Raw genomic sequence first — 26,234 nt, forward strand, 5'->3', positions numbered from 1 at the left:
AAAAAAGAAATGTCAAAACAAAAAATTGGCAGTTGAAATATGTCTATATGTAAAAGTATGTACAGGCATGTTTAATGGGCAATCTTAAGTCATTTCCAAAAGAAAGATAAAATAGATATTCATAAGTTTGTTAAAAACTAATGAAATCAGGGGCAGCTAGGTGGTGCAGTGGATAGAGCACCGGCCCTGGAATCTGGAGGACCTGAGTTCAAATCCAACCTCAGACACTTAACACTTATTAGCTGTGTGACCCTGGGCAAGTCACTTAACCCCAATTGCCTCACCCCCCCCCAAAAAAACCTAATGAAATCTCACTTAAAAACAATAAATATTGCTAATAAACTTCATAAAATAGTATTCAAATAATCACATATGGAAAAGTAAAATATCTAAATGGTATAGGGTTGTATTTTAGCTCTTTAGTTCTCCAGACCTCCAGCTGAAATTCTTTACAATTGACTTTTTAGACATAATTATAAGAAAACATATTCTAGATATTTAAGATCTATATTATGTATTCCTATTTGAATGTTGGGAATTCCTGAGGGTTCAGAAATATTTTAATAATTTTCTTATGACTGATTATTATTTTAAGTTTTAAAAAGTAGGCTAGTATGAGGTACATTGCTTTTTTTCATCGCAGTAAATTTAAGGAGCAAGGAGACTAAGCCTAAACCTAAAGGTACTTTCTGAAAATACTAAACAGTTACCTGGAAATATTAAATATTTGCCCCCCCTTCCTTTTCAAATAATATAACATATAGTAGTGTCTAGATAGTACTTCTAGTGCTAAATTACAAAAAATAATTCTGATGTATCTCCTAAATAGATATTGATAGCATTCTGACTTTGATTTAATTCAATATAGCAAATATTTGGGTTCCATTAGTATTAGCTTCCACATACGCTTACATTAGTAATGCATGTAGTTGATGTCCTTTCCCTGTACCAAAACATAATGGACACCTTTGTGTGAAGAATTTTACAAGTATTCTCTTAACATGAGGGTGGGAATGAGCAAAAACATAACTTTAAGGGCAAAAGTATGGATAGGTTTTCATATTATGTCTTAATTTAAAAGATGTTTGCTGGTGTTGTCTGATAGTGTTGGTATTTCTAGCTTTATAGTTTGTGCTAATATACTCTTTTATTTAATAAGTATATCCAGGAAGCTGAAGGTAAAAACAACTATTGTGTGTTAGGTTTCCAAGCAAGGTGCATAGATTAATTTATGTTGGGTATGATATCACAGTTTGGCATACCTGTCCCCGAACAGACTTTACATATAAGATTATTCTATTATTTTTGTTGAGTTTTCTTAGGAAGACTTCTCTGGTGCTGTACTTGACAAGAGAAAGTTAAATTCATTATGAAATCTAGGTCACATCTTGAATATTAAATTCTGTAAAGTGATGGACCTTTTTTTCCTTGTCTTAAACCTCATGGCCTGCTTTTTCAGGCATGATTGTTTCCTTTTAACATCTGACTTCAGTCTGTCATGGACAGGGATCCCTGAGATTTTCATACTCTGCATTTTCTTGTGCATGGTGTTAGTTTTAAGTGTAACTGTTAAGAACAAAGGGGGAAAAGCTGCTTTATTGAAATACAAGTCCACAGCATTCATGCTGCATGCTCTGTGTGTTCCACTTGCAAACACTGCATGCTGCATACTTGTATTTCTCTTGAGAATGAGAGTGTAGAAGACACAAAAAGAAATATAGTGTCAATTTTGCCAATAGTTGGAACAGATGGAAGGGAATGTTCAAGGTAACACTTTTTTTCCTATTTTTTATTAATGTTAAAATTTCTCAAAAGATGAGAGAAGAACTTTGTATTTAAACACAAAGTAGCTGCAAATCAGCTTCTAAACTGTCACTGACATTAGCATCTAGATTTTGTAGTTTTTACAAATCTTTTAAAATATTTATTTCCTAAGAAAACATTGCATTAATGCATGATGCAAAAAGGATAAATTCTTCTTTAAATTGGAATGCAGTTTAAAGTGACTGAATCTTCCAATTTCAGCTACTGCATTTGATGAGGATATAAACTCTGGAAAATGGAACTGGTATCATCTAACTGCTCCAGGTTCTTTAGAACTTATGGTAGCAAAGAAAATCTTCCATGTGGCTGAATGTAGAGCACCTTATTGATCAATGATATATTTATTGTGCTCTTGAACTTCGACAACTATACATTATTTTGGGGGTAGATAATTTTTGTTTAGTTTCCGATCATTCTGATGCATACTTTATTATCTTAACAATAGAATATTGGCACTTTCATTTTGATTATATAAATATTAATGTTTAGTGTATCATTCCTTATAGTTCTTGTAAATGTTACAATTCCAAATCCATTTTTCCTTTCCCCCATTAAAAAAAATTAAGATTTATCATTCCAATTTAAAATATGGCCTGTTTGGATATTGATAAAGATTCATTTTAGACTTCTACAACAATTTCAGTGGCCTAATAAGTCTTGCCTATTCTTTTTTTTCAGGCCATGAACTTTCTATTTTGTTTCTTATAGAAGATACTACAGTACTTCTAAAATTACAGGAATGACTACAACTTCTAATTTACTCTGACAGATACAGGTTTGCCTCAAAAATTATGCTGTTAAAAACTAAAGTGTAAATTTCAATGAGCTGTTCTGCCAAATGCCACAAGTTTTTTAAAAAATCATTTATTTACTCATAATATGAATCCTTTTATCTTTATTATTAAGGCATAATAGATCAGAATAATGGTTTTACAAAAATCCTTTTATAGGACTTGATTCTGCTGCTCTCCAGAGATTTTACTACCTTAATTTTTTTATTTGTAATTATTAAACTCGCTATTAGTCATGTCAGAAAGAGTTCACTTAATGGAAATAACACCATCCCTTTTAAGGAGAGAGGAAGTGGACAGTAATAATTTAATGTAATATTTATTGAGTGCCTTCTAAGCACAAGGCACAATTACTAACTTTATAGGTAAAATATACCCAATGATTAGTCCTTCATGTTGGTTTTCACCCTCTATTAAAGAGTTGATTAATTTCAGAGATTGTAATTTTAAATTGCCACTTCCAACCTCTGGAGATTCAAGGTACTACAATTTATTCATGTCGTGGAATGCCCCGCATGTTCCAAATCAAATTGTTTTCATCCCTGTTCTTCTGGTCTGCAACCAACCACCATGACTGGTACCAGTTCCATTTTCCTACAATTCAGTTAATTTATATATATATATATATATATTTTCCTATTTCTCATTTTATAATTGATATCTGGAATAACCAGCAGCTCTTTTCTCATTTATTTTCTCATATTTTTATTCCAGGATTTGCCTCTGAAGCAGGGAGTGTCTGCATTAAAAATGACCTGTAGTTCTCTGCTTCATAGGTTAGAAACTTATTTTAATATTTTGTGGCTAAGCACAGTCCCACTTTTTCAAATTTATTATAATAAATTATTTAATTGGCATTGAATATGGACTACAAGCATACATTTCACATTGGGGTTAAAGTTTTTATTTTAAATGACTTAAATTCTAAAGAATCAGTCCAGCTGAGGCAACAAAATCTTTATTCTTGCTCTGCAGCTTATATACAACTTTAAAATTAAAGTTAGAGTTAATATATATATATATTGATTACAAATAAAATAATGCTATTTGGGCATCTTTAAAAATCATTTTATTGCTTAGGCCTTGTATTGCTTGAAGCATTTACATTCTAAAACTTACCAAATTCCAACTATTCATTTTGGGGAAAAATAATCAGTTCGCAAATCATTTTCAATGGGACTGCTAGCCAGCATAGGTGAAAACATGTACAGTGTATTGACTCTTGAATTGTACACTGCAGATGCTTCTTCAGCTCCTTCCTCTTCCTCCATGGGCGGTGCTTGCAGCTCCTTTACCACCTCTTCCAGCCCTACCATTTATTCTACCTCAGTCACCGACAGCAAGGCTATGCAAGTGGAGAGCTGCTCCTCAGCCGTGGGGGTAAGTAACCGAGGGGTAAGTGAAAAGCAGTTAACCGGTAACACAGTCCAGCAGCATCCGCCAACACCGAAGCGGCACACAGTCCTGTACATCTCGCCGCCACCTGAGGACTTGCTGGATAACAGCCGGATGTCCTGCCAGGATGAGGGCTGTGGACTGGAATCTGAGCAGAGCTGCAGTATGTGGATAGAGGATTCTCCCTCCAACTTCAGTAACATGAGCACCAGTTCCTACAATGATAACACGGAGGTACCACGAAAATCACGAAAACGAAATCCAAAGCAGAGGCCAGGGGTCAAACGGCGAGACTGTGAAGAATCCAACATGGATATATTTGATGCTGACAGTGCCAAAGCACCTCACTATGTGCTTTCCCAGCTTACCACGGACAGCAAAGGCAACTCAAAAGCAGGAAATGGGTTGGTATTCACATTTTTTAAAGTTCTATCACCATTGTGCAAAACAAAGCTAATAAACCATCCCTTTGACTTTTTGAAGTGTTGAGCTCACGTTTATTTATAAAGCTAGAGATGCTAATTTTGTAACTGAAAACCGTGAGAATTCTCAACTAGAATCACCAAAACTTACTAAAGGAAAATTAACATTAATGGATTCTAACAAATAGGCTTACTCCATAATGAATCTAGTAAGCAGTATAGGCTGAAAAATCACAATGTTTTGAAATGATTTTTCAGTTTTAAATGGATTTATATCAGGGAACTGAGAAATTATTTTTTTACCAATAGGAATTTATGCCTATAACAGCCCTATTTAAAATAATTCCCAAAGAACTTCATGAACAGCTAGATTGGGATCTTTGTACATTATTTCCCACAATGTATCTTGTTCACTTTTTTCTTTTTTTTTTTTTCTTTTTTTTTTTTTTTTGATGAGGCTCTCAGCACATTGCTGGCCACTTTTGTCTTTCTCTTCTGAAGAGAAAGAAAAAGGAGTTGGTGGTTGGTTGAGATGTCTCAGTTTAACATATTTTTCAGTTTTTGTTTGATATACTCATGAACTGATTGACCCAAATATGTTTTAATGTGAATTCTTTTCTGTATCTGATTTTTTTTTCCAGAAATAAATCCTTATTCATATTTCTATCTGTGCTTCTGGGTTGCGTGTATGGAAGGGAATTGGATGAGGGATTGGGAGGGAGTACATTTGCATTTTCTTTCATTTCTATCAGTTCGCACTTTTCACTAAATACATCCCAGTAGTTGCATTACAAAATATTCATCCACTATAGCATATGGTGGTGTTTCTTTCTTTTTAAACATATGGCTTCTTTAATTCTTCTATTTTGAGACTTGATAGCTAGACTTATTTTTTATTTTTGCTTACAATATATTCTAAGGATTAGAACTACTTCTATTTTTTTTTACTACTTCTATTTTTGAAAGATAAATTTCATATTTTCTCAGATAAAGTTCTTTAGGTGGGCCCTATCAGCTATTACAATTTTAGATTTAACATGTCATGATAAATGAGAAACTCCAGTGTTTTACTGTTTGATGACATCCTAAGTGCCTTTGGTGAGTTGGAAAGTAGGTCCAATATAATATTGGAGAACATATTTAGTGTTCATTAGATTCCCTTTTCCCTGCTCTTCCTAAAAGAAAAATGTATCTCATATATTAAATGTTCTTTGTTTATCATGGTTATTCTTTATACTTCCATGCAGGGAAAAAGGGTTCTCTGTGATTCTATATGAATAAAGTTATCAAATAAACTTGCATATTACATATACATACATTTTTAAACTAACTACACATATTGATTAAGAAAATTATTTTAAAAGAAAGAGAAATAAATTCCCTTCTCCGAAAAGTTTTCATGAAAAGAATAAAAAAAAAGTCTAGAATGTTTCATTTGCAGAACATGACAAGAGAATAAAACTGTGGTAAATTTACCTAGGAGCCTGGATTTCTGAAACTTATGTAAACCTCTTAAAATTTCAAAGTCATTTAAATGTGTTTATTATTATACAGATTATTTGGGGTTCAAGAGAGCCTTTGATAAAATACCAGGTAACAGCTTCTTTCTAAAGATGGTTGCTGAGGAAACAGATGGAAAGCAAAATCAAATTTTCAGATAGGGAGATATAGTCACACTAAGTATCACACAGATACTAATTAACCTTCCTCCAAATAGCTTGCATTTCTTCCTTTGAAACAGATATATATTTGATGTGATTTGATATCTAAGAGAATATACAAAGAGGTTTGTCAACTGAAAGTCTCCTGTATAAAAATTCATAAAACAAGAGTTTTCTAAGCATTTTTTCAAAAGAAAAAACTAATTGACACTAACATGGAAAGTAGAAGACTTTTTAGGAAAGGATTAAAACGTCAACTCCTCAGAATCAGGTGGAAAAGACAGAATAGTTTTAGGCCTATAAGAAAAGGGTCTTGAGTAGCTTATCACAATCAATCAAGCTAAGTATTTGAAACTACTTTACAGAACTAACACTAAAATTTTCGTGTTATTCACTAGATGTCAAACATATTATGAAGTTTGAGGTAGAATTAGAGCTTATGTTAGTGGAAATAATGATATTCTGGGATTTTCTTTAATATGAAATCTTAACATTTTATTTTAATTCATGTAATTCTAATAATTTAGAAATCTACTATCCAGACAAGTGCTAAACAGGGGTATATAATGATTTTAAAAATCAGATAGGAATTTTGAAGTCGATTGTTTAGATATAGGCAAAATAATTTCAGAAAACTATGTTTAAAATTGTTTCCAGTAGTTAAAATGATATATGACATATTTATTAGACCAAAACACAGGGACTCATTTTAAAAGAAGACTTTGCACTTGTATATTAGGCAAGATTTTTTAAAGATAGAAATACTGCATGTGTATTAATACAGAACAGGTAGTAAATTTTTGTCAGTCATTCAAGAACAAGTGTAAGATAGCATCAAGAGGTTAAAATTTAAAATATGTAGTCATGCTGGATCACATTATTTTCAAGTTCTGTCAAGTGTTCTGCAAATCTTTAACCTCATTTTTCTTCCTTGTGAAATTAACTAGAATTTTGGGTATGGTATCATCAAGAGGTAATGCCTACTTTGTGTGGGTATTTTTTGTAATGAGAATTCTCATACATAATCTCATTGAAAAATAGATTACGGAGGCAAAGGAGTCAATTCCACTCTAAAATATTTTATCAAAACCATGCCAAGGCAGTGAATTTTCCTTTTCAGATTGGCATTTAGAAGTTACCTTGCATACAGTTGCCACATCATCCTTATTTTTGTTTAGATATCATTCCTTAAAAGTACTCTAAATTGTATGAATGATTTGAAATAGTAAAATAATTTTTAAGAAGTTGTATACTTGGATTTAGACAATTTTAAAGATTTAGCTATTTTAATTTAAATTTTCAAATCAATCAGGGTTGTATTGGCATGATCCTTTCAGCTTTGATTGATCTATTTTGTCAGTTCATTCAGCAGATGTGCTAAATTAAAAAATATTTTGATACATCATCATAATAAAATTCATTCTAGTTACTAGCCGAGTCTCAAAAACTAATTTGTTTAAAGAAAGGGACAGTGAAAACATTTCTTTTAAGCTAATTGATACACTAATGATTTTATATGAGGTTTTAATACATGAATTTGAAAATATTATTACAAACAGATTTCCTGTGATTATAAAATGTTTTGATAGGGATTACATATGTAGCGTTCAGACTGAGTAATTTGATTCTTAGCCAAGTTAATGAATATAAAAACAAGTTTCATATCACAAGGTTATAGATTCATGCTATTATTTTAAAACTTTATTCTTATAGAGGTCTTTGAAATGGATGTAATGGGTACAGAACAGTCCCCCAACTTATATATATACATACATACATATATATGTATATATATTCCTTTAAATTAGATGGAAATTTCAGTTCTGTTTGTTCATAGCCACAAGAACTTCCTTTCACTTGCTCTTTTTCTCTCACCTGCTTCTCTAGTGTATCTCCCCACCCTACTTGTCATCCTGTCAGTCCTCTGTTAGTTGTTGCGGTCCCTATGAAAATGTTTCTTCCTCTCTTCACCTCCCTAATATTGCTGGTACAGGAAACTTAGTTTCTTTATTGTTGCTCCATGCTTAGATTCCTGCCTGTCTTCCCAGCAGGCTGATGGATTGGCTGATTGCCTGGCTCGCCATCAGGGCTCATACCAGTCTCATTAATCCTACCTCTTTATTCTCTTTCCTGGAAAAGGGAACAGAGAAACAAACTACTTCATTCTAAGGACTACCTAATCCTCTTTCACCTTTTGGATTCAGGTTATCTCCATTCTTGTTCCTTTCTCCCTCTAGTAATTGGGACTAAGCTATAAAGTCCAAAGTTAAATGCTTGGTTTTCCATATGGTATAGGGATAGGTTAATAATGCTAAGGGTATATAGGCTTGTGAATCTATTTTAAGCATGTTTTATATATTTAAATATATTTTGTGATATTTAAATGAAAGTCATCTATACAATATTGTTTTCTATCACTTTATTTCAAGTGATAGACTGTTTTCCTCTTTAAAATGAGAGAATATTTGGGGCAGCTAAGTGGCGCAGTGGATAGAGCACCGGCCCTGGAGTCAGGAGGACCTGAGTTCAAATCCGGCTTCAGACACTTGACACTTACTAGCTGTGTGACCCTAGGCAAGTCACTTGACCCCAATTGCCTCACCAAAAAATTAAATTAAATTAAAATTTTAAAATGAGATAATATTTGTAAAGGACTTTGCAAACCTTAAAGTACTATATAAATGCTAACTATTCCTATTAAGTGTATGGTGTATGGTAATTTAAGTATGTTTTGGGTTGAATCAGATTTTGAAGGTAAAGCTGGTTGCCTATCCACTATTTAAAAATTTTGTTTCTACAAAGAAAATGTGTTCTAAACTCCAAACCCTCAATTTACAAATAAACTTTTGAAACACAAGCTGGTGGGTACTCTTTATCCTATAAACCCCAATTGTGGAAACCTGTACTTTGAGAGTTTTTGCTTCTGTGATCAAGTCATTTAAACTAATCTCTAAGATAAATCCACACTCAGAGAACACATATCTGGGAAAGATTGCCTTAAGTTTATCTCTGAGTACAACTAGCAAATGGATATAATGATTCTTTGCAGAAATTTTCTGTTAAACACAACAGAAGCCACACAATGGCATTCAGAAGGTTGTGACATAATTATGGATTTCCTTTAACATCCACTTTTTTTTTTGCCAATCTGACAAGGAAATAACACCAATGATTTTGTAGTACACTTAGAACATATTATATGGAATAATGTGAAACATATGGGACATACGTGTGTATGCTTATAAACATATAAATATATATGAATACATGGGTAATATGTTCAAAGTCTACTCCAAAAAAAAGGGAAAACTTTCAGTATATATAGTCTTTGACAGTACTTGAACTAAAATATACTTGGATTTAAATACTAGGGAGAATGATGCTGAAAGCTGTCCCCTTTTCAAACAGTCTTTATTCCCTCCCTTCCCACCTCTAAACATATATTCTGTCCCCTACCCAACTTGTTGATTTTAAAAATATAATTATATCTGACTTTTGCTGAAAATCTTAACATTTCATATATGTATGTGTTTTGTAGATGGATGTTGTTCTAGGTAATCATTTACATTATTTATTAGCAAACTGAGCATTTGTTCCTACTTTGGCTTGCCCATTTATTCTGTTTTCTTCCTTAATCTTATTTGGCCTTCTTGAGTATTCTTTTATGACATTTTTTTGATGTTGTGCTTTGATTTCTCAGAACATTGGAAAATCAGAAAGGAGCTGGAGCAAAGAAGAGTCCTATGTTGTGTGGACAGTATCCTGTTAAAAGTGAGGGAAAGGAACTGAAGATAGTGGTTCAACCTGAGACCCAGCACAGAGCTAGGTATCTGACTGAGGGCAGCCGTGGTTCAGTGAAAGATAGGACACAACAAGGGTTTCCTACTGTAAAGGTATTTTATTTGACCATACACTAAGATTTTACTGCATGTTTAATTATATCATTTTTTCATTGTTTTTAATAGACGAAAATTCAGCTTAAACATTTAAATACTAACTAGTATCTCTTTATTATTGAATCATCTCAACAAAATTCAGCTTAGTATGACAAAGCTACTAACATGTTGCCACTAACTGCACAACAGAATCTCTGTAAGAATCTTTCCCATAGTCTTACGAGGTGTTACATTTTAGGAATACATTGATAAGCTGAAGAGTATCCAGGGGAGGACAAGAATGGTAAAGAACGTCTATTCTATACCATATGAGAACCCAATTGAAAGAATTGGAGATATTTAGTTTGGAGTGAAGAGCAGATTGGGGAATGGTGGAGCAAGGACAGAATAAGTTGTCTTTCTAAAACACAAACTAGCTCAATATTTTTGATTGAAATAATTGGTCATTAATCAGTCTCTGTTGAACTAAATTGACTTTAAAAATTTACCTAACAAACTGATAGTTACCATAATAAGTTAGTTTTTTTTGAAAATGGTATCAGGAGCCTTAATTTTATTTTTTAGTTTTCTGCTGATAAATATAATACACAAACTATTTTAACAGAAAACTTTGGGCTGTTCAAGCTGCACACAACTTAGAAAAGAGATTTCAAACCAAAGGAAATTCTCCTGGTTCTTTCCCTTATATTCCCCCTCCTAGATCTCCATAGTTCCTTTTCCTGAGAAATGAGAGTTTTGAAGAAGTGATGGGAAACTCATATTAAGAAATAAAACTGATTTTTGCTTCATGAAACAAAATTATATTTTCCATTACTGATAAATTTCTTCAAAATCTAATTGTCAGTTATAGTTCATACTAATGAAAAAGAAGAGTGGAGATGATGATGATGATGATAAAATTTTAATAGTCGGTTTTAAATAGTTAAACATAGATTTATATAATGGTTGGTTCTGTTGGCTGCACAAAGTAGATAAGCTTCATCCTATTGGGTTAACCTTTAACTTGCTTTTGCCTTTGGCCCAATATTTTAAAGATCTCTATACCACCTCTATTAATTAATGCAGCATAAAACTAATCTTGAGTAGTCATTTAAGTAAAATGTATAGATGACTTCCATATTTTTAGAATCATTTGGAAAAAAGTTTTAAAAGGCCAATAAATAGCAATTTTTCCTTGATTCAAAACAAATTATCAAAATGCAAGATGGAGGATTTGACAAACCTGGCTTCTAGAATTTGAGAATTGGAAGAAACTTAAGTGAATATAAAATCCAATCTCTGTCTGAAAGAATTCCCACTACAACTTATGCAATATCTTGTCATTTGTTCTCTGCTTGAAGACCTACAGTGAAGGGGCATTAACTACTTCCCAAGGCAGCCGATTTCATTTGGAGTACACTGTAATTGTTGAGAAGTTTTCCTTCATAGAAAGCCTAAATTTGCCCATTTTTAACTTCTCCCTGTTGCACCCGTGTCTACATTCTAGAGATAAACTGTGCAAGTCTTTATACCCTGCAAATAGTTGAAGACAGCTTATTATGTTCCTCATATGATCCTCTTGCTTTTCCAAATATTTCCCAGTCAAACATTTCCAACTTATTCAACCATTCATTATGGGATAAGAATTAGAGGCCCTTCATTACTCTTGTTGCCATTCTCTGGACAATCTAGCTTATCAGTATGAATGCACTCGTATTTATCAAACACTAGGTATCAGACACTGTGTTAAGTGCTGAGGATACAAAAAAAGTAAAAATTTACTAAAATGTGGCAATTAGAACTGAACATGATACAGTAGACATGACAGAGTACAGCAGGATTATTGCATCCTTATTTTTGGAAGCCATGCCTCTCACTGTAAGCCAAGATTCCATCTTGGACTTCATATCACATTGTTTGAAAGCCATTCTACTTGTGTCTGAAATCCTCTTGTTCACTCTTCTGAATTTTTAAAGTGTTTCATTGGTAAAAAAAAAAAAAAAAGTGTTTCATTGGTGCTCTTTTCTAATCTTTAGCATCACTGTCATTACCCTTTCCCTTAAGAAGTCTCCCATCACAATAAAAGCCTTCCCTTCTAATAAATATACACAATTTAAACACATTTCAACACTGGTTATATACAAAAATGTATGTCTCATTCTCTATCATGAGTCTAACGTAGATGAGAAACATCCTTCATCATTAGGGCTATGGGAATCATGGTTGTTCAGAATTCTTAAGTCTTTCAAAGTTGTTCATTTTTATAATGTTATTATATAAATTGTTCTGATTCTGTGTTTTTTCCTCTTTGTATCAGTTCATACAAATCTTCCCAGGTTTCTCTGAAACCATTTCTTTTTATCATTTCTTATGGCATAATAATATTCCATTATATTCATATACTATGAATTGTTTATTCATTCCTTGAATCACAACTATTCCCTTACCCCCATGTTTTTTCTAGTTCTTTACTACAAACAGAAAATGCTGCTATGAATATTTTTGTATATAAGGGTCTTTTCCAACTCTTTCTTTGATGTCTTTTGGATGTACCTTTAGTGATGTCACTGGATGAAAAGGTATACACGGGTTAGTGACTTTTTGAGGATAGTTTCAAATTGCTTTTCAGAATAACTAGACCAGTTTATTTCTCCATCGATAGTGCATTAATGTTCCTGTTTTCCCATAGCCCAGCCAATTGTTATTTTCCTTCTTTGTCAATCCAATGAGAATGAGTGTGCATTTCTCTTATTAGTAATTTGGAGCATTTTTTACATGATTGTTGATAGATTGACTCTCTTCTTTGAGAACTGCCTGTTCATATCCTTTGACCATTTTTTTTCTATGGGAAATGTCTCTTGTTCTTGTATGTTTGAATTAATTCCCTGTATAATTTGGATATGAAAACTTTAGTAGAGAAATTAGCTACAAAGATGTTTTCCCAGTCTTCTATATGTGAAGTTAATTTATTTAACCCATGTGTAATATTATTGAATGCCATTTTATTATATTGATCCTGATGATCAGTCACTATTAAATCCTGATTTTCATCTAGTGTGCTAATCCTTCCTTATGTTATTTGCAAATTTGGTAAATATGCATTCTCTATCTATCTATCTTTATTCATGTCAGATAAAAATGTTAAATGGTAAAACACAAACATCTGAGTATCTTCAGTAGAGATCTTCCAAACTGTTATCAAATCACTGATAACTTTTTAAATCTAGCTATTCATCCAGTTCTAAATATATTACTTATACTATTGACTCATCCATACATCTCCTTTACATGAGACTAGCATGGTACTTTATCAAACACTTTGCCAAATCAAGGTAAACTATAAAGCATTCCTTTGATCTACCAGTTTAGAAGCTCTGTCGAAAAATGTTAAATTTTGTCTGCCAAGACCTTTTCTTTCTGAAGACATCCTGGCTCTTTGTGATCAACACTTCTTTTTCAAAATATTCTCTGACCATCTCTTTAATAATACATTCTAGAATTTTCCCAGGATTCAAAGTCCTGCTCACTGTACTATAACTTACACACTATTCTCTTCCCCCTCCATCCCCGCCAGAGTTTTGTTTTTTTTTTAAATAAGATCATTTCTCCTTCTGTAGACCTCTCGGTTCTTCTCTAGTTTTGCATAGGTTTTTTTTCCAGATTATTTTTAATAATGACTCAACAATCAAATCCTCCAGTTCTTTCAGTGCTTGAAGATGTACTTCATGTGGACAAGGTGACTTGAATTTATCAAAGGCAGCTAAATGGGTACTCTTCTTACTGATTTTGGATATCATCTCTTTATTAGCCGTTTTTGTTCTGTCTTTTTTAGTCTAAGGATCATTTGACTTGGCATAACAAAAGGAAATCAAAACAGAATTAAGCATCTTGTTCATCTTTCTGGTTAGTTTCCACCATTCCATCCACCTGAAATATCAGTTCTATCTCTTCTTCAGTCCTCCTATTTTTCCTTATATATATTTAAAATAATATGTGTATGCAGCCATTTTGTCATTAACTTTTTTTCCCAGCCTCAGCTCATTCTGAACTTTAGTATTCCTGACACATAAGTACTGTGTCATGGTTTTTTTTTTTTAATTTATCCTTTGTTAACCAGCCATTTCCTCTATCTTCTCTATATGTCTTTTTAAAAATTTAAGTTGATTGGTTAGTTCTTAGACTCTTCAGGAAATGTCTGGTTTTCATGCCCCCTTTAATTATTTCCCTTTGAGTCTTAACAGTTTCATTCTTGAGAATTTCACCTCTTTCCTGGGTTGACTTCTTCCCCTCCCCAAATTTTAGTATATGTGATCATGCCTATTTTTTTCTTTGACCCTTTTGAAAACTGTTCTCCCAAAATCCAGGGTGCCTGTTAGCAATAATCAAATCCATAAAAATTTCCCTTGTTAATTTCTCTACTTTCTGAAGGAATAAATTACCATTAAAATAAATTAATAAGTTATTGGTTTCTCTGTTTTGGACAGAGGAAAATGTTTCAGCAGATATCTGGATAGTTGAAATTCACCATCATCAGTATATCATGTCTGTGTGTCAATCTGTTTCTCAGACTCCTCATCCATTTCTATCTTTCTGTCCAGGTGATGTATAGCAGTGATGTTGAAAGACAGCAGGGCAGCTAACCTATATATAAGGATCCCAGCAGACCACATGTTGACTTAGAAAACCACATACTGACATTATCTATATCCTATTGTATTTTTATTTATTTTGTTAAATAATTCCCAATTACATTTTAATTTGGTTCAGGTTACACTTGGGATTATGGCCCGTGGGCAGTGTATTTGACATCCCTGGTCTATAGTATATTCCTATTGTCAAAATAGCTTCAATTTCTCTCTCCAGTAAATGTTACCATTCCACCTCGCTTCTCATGCTTTAGACTCTGGACTTTCTCACATAAAGATGGCTTCCTAATAGACCCCTTTTATCCATCCTTTTTCTTTTGAATAAGATATGTTTCATCTCACTAAGTTTCCCTGATCTCTTTGCATTAGGATCTCTAGCTGATTTCGTTTGTTCCCTAAACTTTGTGTACTTGTTTATTAATTTTTCAGGCCATGGGTTTTACTACTGTTTCCTTTCTTGGATCTTCTCTCCATTGAATTTTTTTTTCCTGTGTTGTAACTACTTTCTATGGCTCTAGTGTAGTGAAGATAGTTTTTCTCTTCCCCCAGTATTTTCAGTTAAGAACTTGTAAAAATAGATTCATGGGGGCAGCTAGGTGGCGCAGTGGATAAAGCACCGGCCCTGGATTCAGGAGTTCCCGAGTTCAAATCCGGCCTCAGACACTTGACACTCACTAGCTGTGTGACCCGGGGCAAGTCACTTAACCCCCATTGCCCTCCCCCCCCAAATAGATTCATAAGAGTCCACATAAAGACAGTCTTAAAACCATTTGTCAGGTGTTCTCCCTACCTGGTCAGGACCCTGCCATTTCTATATCTTAAGCCATGGTTCAGGAATTCAAATACCATTCTAAGACATTTTTGCTGACTCTTTTTTTTTTTTTTACCCCAAGCACAAGAGAAAATTAAACAGAGGTTGAAATGGACCATAAGCTAAAGATAATGTAACAGCATTACTTTTTTGTTTTGACTTCTGTGTTAAACAAAATGTAGATTTGCATCAAGTTTTATATAATAGGATTAAAACACGTGGAGGAATCAAATTACCTAAACTTTATACTTGACATTAGTTATGAGTTTTGGAACCTTGACTTCATATTTTAGAAGCATTAATGAGAGATAAGAGGAAAGCCACAGAAACCTTTAAAGCTTTGGAAAACAGGGCCTATGAGATTAAGTACTTGGATTTTCTTTGAATGAAAGGTTTGCCCCAAAGAACCTCTCACACTTCTACATCACTTGTACAGTCACATTGGATTAAAAAAATTCTCCCATAAAGACTAAATGAATTAAAAATGGCATAAATGCTGTTCTTTATGGAAGAATCTGATGCCACTGTAGGATGTGTTTTGAACTTTCATTTACTAACATGTTTTGTGACTGCTTTTATGAAACAGTTGTACAGGATTATAATAAATAGATTTTTTTTTTTGTCCAAAAACTAGATTTTTGCTACAAATCTAACTGGCTTTTATGTGATGAAACTTACTACATAGGCAACAGATACTGATTATTATGTTATAATGTTATGTTTTCATTTTATTTTTATACTCATAAATTATTCTTCAGCTGCTAAAAACCAAAGCCTAAATGAAATTTAATTATTCTATTAGTGTTAATAATTTTGTTTTTATATTTTTTCTGTTAGAGTAAGAATAATATATTAATATCATATGGTTTAAACAGGACCTTGTTTTTGAGTAGGATCATTTTTTCTTAATTTCTTAATTTTTGTTTTTTAAAAATTTGGTGCTTTCATTTTTACTTTGTATCTTAGTTACACACTTAATTTTTTTCATAAATATTTCATTTTATAATTTGACTATTCAAAGTTAATTAACTTTCTGTTTTCTGTTATTTGATTCTAGCTGGAAGGACACAATGAACCTGTAGTGTTACAAGTATTTGTGGGCAATGACTCTGGTCGAGTGAAACCACATGGGTTTTATCAGGCCTGTAGAGTAACTGGTAGAAATACAACTCCTTGCAAAGAAGTTGATATTGAAGGCACTACAGTCATAGAAGTTGGCCTTGACCCTAGCAACAACATGACACTGGCGTAAGTAATAAGAATTCTTTTTCCTTCTTTTATTATATAACTTGGGTAGTTGCAGAGGAAAAATATTAACTTGGGGCCTTTTGGAATTTTTGAAATGTGATTTTGTATTGCTTTATTTACTTCAACAAATGTGAAGTAGTAAAAGTAATAGAGAATGTAATAGATTAACATGATCCTTTCCTTATATAGCTTTCTATTGGATTTTAAAAACTTGTACTTAATGCTTGCTTGCTAGGTTTTATGCCTAACTTCTGTATTTTGGTATTCTTTGAAACATAGTGAATTGCTATAAAAGTACAAAGTTCAACCATTATTAGTCTTTTAGAAAAATATTCTTAAAATATATTATTTGTTTGTAGCATTCTTTTCTTTTTAAGTTGAGAATTCCAAATTCTCTTCCTTTCACCCCATTTCTACCCACTGAGAAGGCAAGCAATATTATAATAATTATACATGTGAAATCATGCAAAACATATTTCTGTAGTATCCATATTTCAAAAAAACCCTAAGAAAAATAAAATGAACAAATTATATTTCAATTTACATCCAGGGTTCATCAGTTCTCTCTCTGGAAGTACACGACATTTTTTCATCATGTACCCTTTGGAATTGTCTTGGATTAGAGTAGCCAAGTCTTTCACAGTTGATCATCATTATAGCATTGCTGTTACTATACATAATGATCTCCTAGTTCTTCTCACTTCATTTTGCATCTGTTCATATAGGTTTTGCCATGTTTTTCTGAAACTACCCCCTTTGTCATTTCCCACAGCATAAATAGTACTCTATCACAATCATATGTCACAACCTCTTCAGCCATTGCCCAACTGATGAATGTCCTCTAGATTTATAATTCTTTGTCACCACAAAAAGAACTGCTATAAATATTTTTGTATATATAAGTCATTTCCCTTTTTCTCTTACCTCTGGGTTACAGACCTAGTAGTGGTATTTCTGGGTCAAAGGATATGTGCAGATTTATAGCCTTTTGGGCATAGTTCCAAATTGTTCTCCAAAATGACTGGATCAGTTTACAACTCCACCAACAATTTATTAATGTACCTATTTTCCCTCATCTCCTCCAGCATTTGTCATTTTTGATAGGTGTGAAGTGGTACCTCTGAATTGTTTTGATTTGCCTTTCTCTAATTGTGAAATAATACATTTTCCATATGACTATCTATAATTTTGATTACTTCTTCTGAAAACTATCCTTTTGTATCCTTTGACCATTTATCAATTGCTCTTGGTTGTATAAATTTGACTCAGTTCTATACTCAGTATATATTTGAGAAATAAGGCCTTTGTCAGAGAAAGTTGCTATAAAATTTTAAACTATAACTATAGTACCTTTTAGCAAATATAATTTCCCTGATTATCCCTTTTAATTAGGTCTATTTTTGCTTTTGCTTTGCCTGAGATCATGGTTGCCACCCTTGCCTTTTTTTTAGTTTATCTGGAACATTTTAGATTCTGTTCCTGCTCTTTATTTTAATTCTGTGTGTGTTTTTCTGTTTCAAGTGTGTCTCTTGTAAACAACATATTATTGGATTCTGTTTTCTAATCCATTCTGCTATTCTCTTCCATTTTGTGAATGAGTTCATCCCATTCACATTCACAGTTATGATTATTTCATCCCATTTTCATTTTTCTTCTCTCTCTTTTTATCACGTTTCGTATATCAAATTTTGGCCCTCACACTGTCATTCCTCAAAGGTTTATTTTGCTTCTAACCACTGCCTCCCTTAAACTGTCCATTTTATTACCCCATCCCCTTTCTCTTACTTCCTTCCCCTCTTATTTCCCTATTAGGTAAATTACATTTCTACACACAACTGAGAGACACGGCGACAGATGCTGGGTGTGTGTGTACACATACACACATATATATTTATATATACGTCTCTCTTTGAATGAATTCCAATGAGAGTGAACTTCAGGCATTGCCCACCCCTCTCCCCACCATTTTCCTCTCCACTGTAAAAGTTCTTTGTGTACCTCTTTTATGTGAGAAAAATTTTCCCATTCTATCTCTCCCCTCTTCTTCCAGTGCATCTTTTTCTCACCCCTTCAGTTTTTTGGAGATCATTCTGCCTTAATCAGCACGCTTCCATGCCCTCTGTCGATGTAAACTCCTTTTAACTGCTCTAATACTGATAAAGTTCTTAGGAATTTCATGTATCATCTTCCCATATAGGAATGTAAGCATTTTAACTTTATTGAGAGCCTTAAACTCTTTCATGTTTACCTTTCTCTTGAGTCTCATGTTTGAATTTCATGTTTTCTATTAAGCTCTGGTCTTTTCCTCAGGAATGCTTGAAAATCCTCCATTTCATTAAATACTCATTTTTCCCACTGAAGGACTATACTCAATTTTGCTTGGTAGGTTATTCTTGGTTCTGATCTCCTTTGCCTTCCAGAATATCACATTCCAAGCCCTACACCCCTTTTACATTGAGTTGCTAAATTTTGTGTGATCCTGACTGTGACTCCACAATATTTGAATTGTTTCTTTCTGGCTGTTTGAAGTATTTTCTCTTTGATCTGGAAACTCTGGAATTTGGGTATAATATTGTGATCTCTGTAAGGAAGTGATCAATGGATTTTTTCAATTTCTATTTTACCCTCTGGATCTAAGATATTAGGGCAGTTTTCCTTGATAATTAATTTCTTGAAATATGATGTCTAGACTTATTCTTTGATGATGGCTTTCAGATAGTCCAATTCTTAAAATATCTCTTTTCTATCTATTTTCCAGCTCAGTTGTTTTTTCTGATGAGATATTTCAAATTTTCTTTTTTTGTTTTATCCCTTTGACTTTGTTTTGTTGTTGCTTTATGTCTCATGAAGTCATTGATTTCCATTTGCCCAATTCTAAGGAATTATTTTCTTCAGTGAACTTTTTTACCTCTTTTACCATTTGGCCTATTCCATTTTTAAAGGAGTTCTTCAGTATTTTTTGTGCCCTTTACCAAGCTGTTAATTCTCTTTTCATAATTTTCATGCATCACTCTATTTCTTTTCCCAATTTTTCCTCTACCACTCATCTCTTTCTTAACTCTTCAAGGATTTTGGGGGGGGAGGGGCAATGAGGGTTAAGTGACTTGCCCAGGGTCACACAGCTGGTAAGTGTTAAGTGGCTGAGGCTGGATTTGAACTCAGGTCCTCCTGACTCCAGGGCCGGTGCTCTATCCACTGTGCCACCTAGCTGCCCTCTTCCAGGAATTCTTGATGGGCTTCTGTCCAGTTAGTTGTTTGTTGTTGTTGTTGTTGTTTTGAGGTTTTGTGTGTAGCTGTTTTCACATTGTTTTCTTCTGAGTTTGTCTTTGTTGTCCTTGTCTCTGTCAAATTAATTTTTTTTGTTTGCTCATCATTCCAGCCTTCTTTTTGCCTTTAAACTTTATATTAAGTAGTGCTCTGTTGACCTGGGGGTGACGGGGCGGCAAGGAGACACTGTCCCAAGCTTCAGGCTTTTTCATGCTGCCCTTTTCAGAGCTAGTTCTAGGAATCTGAAAGGTTTTGGTGCTTCCAAGGTGGGTGTGATCTGTATAAAGGTATGATCACTGCCCTTCTCGTGTATGCTCTGGTTTTTATCTCTATTATTGGTCTTAATATTGGTATACCACCTCCAATGTCATTAATGTGTTCTGAAAAAAAATGACAGATAAAATATTATTAATAGAAAACAGCCAAATGATCTAGTAGGATCTCATTTGATTTTAGTACTACTAAACTGCATTAGTCAGGCCTTTAGTGATATTGACTACCTTTTCATTTTCATATCTCCCTTTAAACTGACTGATTTTTACCAATTCCCTTTGCTTAGTGTGGTACAATGAAGGAAGCGCTGCCTGTGGACTCAGAGGGTGTAGGTTAATATCATACCCTTGATGCTTACATTTGTCCTTGTCAAGTCATTTAGTTTCCCTAGATCTCAGTCTCCTCAAATGTAAAATGGGGATTGAGTGGCCTCTGAGGCATCTTCAGAAAAACTCTGTTTTTTCTGAGCTGTTGGAAGTTAAGGATACTTAATAGATTTTCATAACCTGTTGTAGAAATCAGAAGCTTGCTAATTGTATATTTACTACCTATTGCATTTATTTTTCTACTTCTCATATGTAAAACTGATTTTGTGAATGCTGTTTTGGTTTTGCTAACTTGTTTGTTTAATTTTTATATTTTGTTGAGGTCTTTTCAGTTGCTTAGTTTTGTTGTTGTTGTTGTTTTTTGTTGTTGTTGTTTGTTTTTTTTTGCGGGGCAATGGGGGTTAAGTGACTTGCCCAGGGTCACACAGCTAGTAACTGTCAAGTGTCTGAGGCTGGATTTGAACTCAGGTACTCCTGAATCCAGGGCCGGCACTTTATCCACTGCGCCACCTAGCTGCCCCCTTCAGTTGCTTAGTTTTAACCCTAGGGTTGATACACACATATGATACTAACCCCTTTAGGCCTGTTTAATATGTACCTATACAGCAGCCCAATTTCTTTCTCTAAAAGAAATGAGAGGGCTCATGTGAGCCTACTGATAAATTTATTTGTAGATTGTAAGTGGCCACTGAACCAGTATTTGTTGTCATTTCCTCCCTGAACACTGCAATTTTCTAGTCCCTAGGAAGTCATCTTTTTGATGACTTGTGAGATTTTTCTTTCAATAGATAGTAATCATATAGGTCTGATTTCCAAGGTCCTCTTTTTCCCCCTAAATAAATTATAAGGCAGTAGTTATTTCCTGTTGTGGAGATAATTTTAAATTATTTAGTCATCTATCATGGCTGGTATTTGACATATGGTTTCCTTTGCCAAATAACTGAATTGTGGAAGCAGCAAATGATTGGGACACTATGCCTGGTAGCAGGAGTATTCACATGCTCTGACTATTTGTGCTTAGCCATAAAAATCATCGAGGGTAGAAAGAATATTTGCTAGAGGGGGCGGCTAGGTGGCGCAGTGGATAAAGCACCGGCCCTTGATTTAGGAGTACCTGAGTTCAAATCCGGCCTCAGACACTTGACACTTACTAGCTGTGTGACCCTCAGCAAGTCACTTAACCTCCATTGCCCCGCAAAAAACAAACAAACAAAGAATATTTGCTAGAACCCTACTTGGTTTTAGGATTCATTAGGATTCAAGTCTGTGCTAAATGAGCAAAAAGTTCAGTGAGGATGCAGAGAAGTTCTGATAAAACATTCAGGTCATTTTCCCTTGTGACTTTTTTTTTTTTTTTTTTTTGGCGAGGCAATTGGGGTTAAGTGACTTGCCCAGGGTCACACAGCTGGTAAGTGTTAAGTGTATGAGGCCAGATTTGAACTCAGGTCCTCCTGACTCCAGGGCCAGTGCTCTATCCACTGCTCCATCTAGCTGCCCCCGTGACTTTTTTAATAATAAAAAATGTAACAGACTCACTAGTTCAGCTTATAAGAATTAACTGTAAAAAGAGAGAACAAGTTGTATTGTGAAAAAGTATTAAAGGAGAAGTCTATTTCCTAAACCAATACTGATATACAGGCTTTAAAATGGTGTTTTGTATTTTATATGCTTTCCATTTATTGTTTCAATAATGGAAAAATTAAGTTTAGTGGCATGCAGAAGCAAGTATATTGGAGTAAAACATAATCCAAAATCATTGTTTGAGATAACTCATGTTTATGTAATGATTATAATTCCTTTTCTTTATAAACAAACCTTAAAAAACTAGGAGATGTTTGGTTAATTTGTAGGCATGAATTTTGGCTCTGTATTTAATGATTTTTTTAATATAAAAAGAAATCCTTTTATATATATATATAATTCTATTCATTCTCTTCCTGCTGGAAGTCAATTGTCTCAAACAAGACTGCTACTCTATACTCAGGTTTGATTTTAATATGGAAATTTGTAAGTGTGAATTTGTGGAAAGTATCTTCATTGGGTACCACATACCGGTAAATATTAATGATGACATCTTTTTTTCTTCCTTAGGGTGGACTGTGTAGGGATCTTGAAACTCAGAAATGCTGATGTTGAAGCTAGAATAGGAATCGCTGGTTCCAAGAAAAAAAGTACTCGGGCCAGATTGGTTTTTCGAGTTAACATCACACGGAAAGATGGCTCAACTTTAACACTACAAACACCCTCCTCTCCAATTCTATGTAGTAAGTAGCTATAGTATATATAGCTGTCTCTATTGCAAGTAAATATAAGGACATTATATCCCTGAGAACACTGATTTTTATGCTTCTTACATTCTTTTTTTTTTTTTTAAGTGAGGCAATTAGGATTAAGTGACTTGCCCAGGGTCACACAGCTAGTAAGTGTTATGTGTCTGAGGCTGGATTTGAACTCAGGTACTCCTGACTCCAGGGCCAGTGCTCTATCCACTGCGCCACCTAGCTGCCCCCGCTTCTTACATTCTAACTGAATCAGAGTCACATAACTGAGTTGGAAATGACTCAGTTCTAGCTTTAAAATTATACAGAAGACTTCCAAAAACTATAGCTAAACTTTCTTAGAATAAAATAAAAGTAAATACTCTGGATAAAATAAGGAAATACCCATTTTTACTTACTGCTTATCACTACCATATGCTGGATCATTAGTTAATTTTATTAGGTTAAAAGCTATAAAACTAAATTTTTTTAGGCTTTTCATTTTATTGTAAATTGCAGTAGCTATACTTACTGGTCTTTTCACTGTTCTTCCCACTTAAAGAAGTCAGTACTACACTATAGAGGAGTCAGTAACATTCCCTCTGTCTTTGTTTTTGAGAGATTAATGAGGTAATTTGTCAGCTCTTGGAGTTTTTTCCCTTTTTGACCATACTGTTTTTTGTACTTTCTTGAAATTGCCCCTGTTTCATGTAGTGATCCTTAAGCCATTTAACTTTCTCAAACCAACAGCTCCTGCAACGTTTGTCAGTGAAGTGTGCTCATTAAAAGTTAAAAGTTTTTCCACATTTCCGAAGAGTAGTATCCTCCATTCTTCCAAATCACAGAATTAAAAACACAACAAATGGGGCATGCCGCTAGGTGGCGCAGTGGAGAAAGCACTGGCCCTGGATTCAGGAGGACCTGAGTTCAAATCTGCCTCAGGCCCTTGACACTTACCAGCTGTGTGACCCTGATCAAGTCACTTAACCCCAATTGCCTCACCAAAAACAAAAACAAAACAACAAAAAAACCCCACAACAAATAAAAACAATGAAACATATATGTATGATACAAATTCCAACACTTGTGACAGACAGTTAATTAAAACTGTGGCATCCAGCTCAAACTGCTTTCATCTGGTCAAGGTCAGACATTCAATGTCAGCCTAGCATCATTTGAAAAATACAGCATGACCATAACCATTGTTGTCACAAAATGGCATATCAAAATTATTCCTTATACCAAATAATTTGCTTGTCACCGTAACCTTCATGAATTTAAGGGTTCAGATTAATGAGGCTATTTCTTCAGGCATATCTCATACCAAATTTTCCATTTTATATTTGTAAAATCTAGGTATAACATATAGAATTTTTTCTGATTATCTTTAAAAAATCAGGGCTTATCTTTTTTTTCTTTTTTTTTTTGCGGTGCAATTGGGGTTAAGTGACTTGCCCAGGGTCACACAGCTAGTAAGTGTTAAGTGTTTGAGGCTGGATTTGAACTCATGTCCTCCTGAATCCAGGGCCAGTGCTCTATCTACTGTGTCACCTAGCTGCCCCAGGGCTTATCTTTTTAGACAAAAAAAGAGGTTATCAATAAAATTACAATTGGGAGTAAACTTTATTCCAATAAAGTTATCTCTGTCCTTTGCATATATGTTTGTGTATACAGGTGTACATATATATTTCATATTTCTGGAAAAAACTGCCAGAACAATAATTAAATTTTAAAACACAGTGTTCATGTCTATAGAAGTTTCTCGTTTGAATAGTAACAGAAAAATGCTAATAGAAAAAAAGTAATAGTAATATTGAAAATAAATAATAAAAGCTTACTGACATTTCTTTGTAGAAGGTGTGGTTCATATTGTCATTTTACTCAATTTTTACCTAATTGTACCTTTATAACTACATAGATTTTTAAAATAAATGTTGCTTAGAAATTTGTAAATATTTAGATAATTATTTTGTGTTATTCTTGTGAGTAAAAGAATTTTGTTTTAATTTCACAGAATTGTAGAAATGTAAACATTCTTAGAGAGTGAGGTTCAGACATGATTATGTCTTGTCCAAGGTCACAGAATAAGTAGAAGAGCCAAGAGCCAAACCTAGATCTTCCAACTGCTTGGTCACTCTTACTTTTTCCACTACTCCATGCAATCTTTTAGTCTTCTGATTCTTTTTGCCTATGATGTTAATATGTATGAATAGGCTGAGGAATTAGTTGTTGTTCATCTAAACTAGAATATAAAACAGTAGGTATGACATCTAGTTTTATTAATAAGTTTTCTCTTGGATTTAGATGGAATATAATGGCAAGATTTTGTGTGGATAAAATTGGATAAGGGAGACTAAATGAAAACCATAAAAGAAATACCTAATTCCTGAACATTTTAGAATAATATTGGTATTTTGGTGCTTATTTTAAATTTAGATTATGAATGGAGATATAAAAGAATTTTTCAAGTACCCGCTATGTGTCAGGCACTGAGCTAAGCAACAGACATGAGAGTGCCTGCATTACATTCTAATAGAAGAGATAACACATGCAAGAGGAGGAGGAGGAGGAGGAGGAGCCACTAGTAGTCATTTTCGTCTGGGAAGTAGGCAGAATGGTAAATGGAATTATAGTACAGATAAATGGTATGTTCTTTTCAGATACAATGGCTTATCGATTTATTTACCTTTCCAATATTGGGGGACAGAAAGGTAAGGCTGCATGTTAGGGCAGATAGCAAAAAGATGGATAGGGAGGATGGGATGTGAATCAAACACCATGCACTTATCAAGCCTTTAATATGTGCTAGGCACTGTGCTAAGCACTAGAGATACAAAGAAAGACAAAAACAGCTTTTGCCCCCAAAGAGCCTACATTCTAATGAGTGCAGTGGATAGAGGATTGATTGTTCCTGGAGTCAGGAAGACCTGAGTTCAAATCCAACTTCAGACACTTACTAGCTATGCTAGTCCAGGAAAGTCACTTTACAATTTATCTTTCTCAGCTTCCTCAGCATAAAATGGGAACAACAAGAGCACCCACTTTCTAGAGCTGTTGATAGAATCAAGTGAAATAATACTGGTAAGGCACTTGGCACAGGACTTGACACATAAAAGGCTATGAATTGTCTGATGATTAGGATTTTTTTTAAGGCATATTAAATACTTACAGTTTTATTTTGTCTTAATTAGAGATTTTTTTCTTCTGAATGATTGAATAGAAATGAGGGTACTTCAGAGGTTTATTGCTCAACATTTTACCTGTTCCATACCTGTTTAGAAATAATTGGTTTATTTTTAATTAGTTATACTTCTAAAGGGTTTCAAGAAACACTTTCAAGTTCAGTTTGTCCATCAGTCAGGCCTTTGAGAACTTAGTGATATTCAGTAATAGTTTTCAAAAAACTTCTCACTTACCTGAAAGAAATACATGATTCA

General features: G+C 33.7%; 1 protein-coding gene across 9 annotated transcripts in view; it reads left to right on the forward strand.

The window, feature by feature from the left end:
• NFAT5 (nuclear factor of activated T cells 5) overlaps nt 1–26,234 on the forward strand; it is a 150,424-nt gene that overhangs the window by 79,746 nt on the left and 44,444 nt on the right. For 3 of the 9 annotated variants that reach the window (XM_043982136.1, XM_043982127.1, XM_043982128.1), the window contains 4 exons: nt 3,856–4,414; nt 9,794–9,986; nt 16,483–16,673; nt 22,631–22,803. In XM_043982136.1, the coding sequence (XP_043838071.1) occupies nt 3,856–4,414; nt 9,794–9,986; nt 16,483–16,673; nt 22,631–22,803 (1,116 nt within the window). Of the gene's footprint in view, nt 1–2,531; nt 2,600–3,329; nt 3,392–3,855; nt 4,415–9,793; nt 9,987–16,482; nt 16,674–22,630; nt 22,804–26,234 lie in introns of those variants that run through there. The other 6 variants (XM_043982129.1, XM_043982131.1, XM_043982130.1 and 3 more) reach the window with 5 other exon arrangements.

The sequence above is a fragment of the Dromiciops gliroides genome, chromosome 2 (genome assembly GCF_019393635.1).
Source record: "Dromiciops gliroides isolate mDroGli1 chromosome 2, mDroGli1.pri, whole genome shotgun sequence".
Lineage (NCBI taxonomy): Eukaryota > Metazoa > Chordata > Mammalia > Microbiotheria > Microbiotheriidae > Dromiciops > Dromiciops gliroides.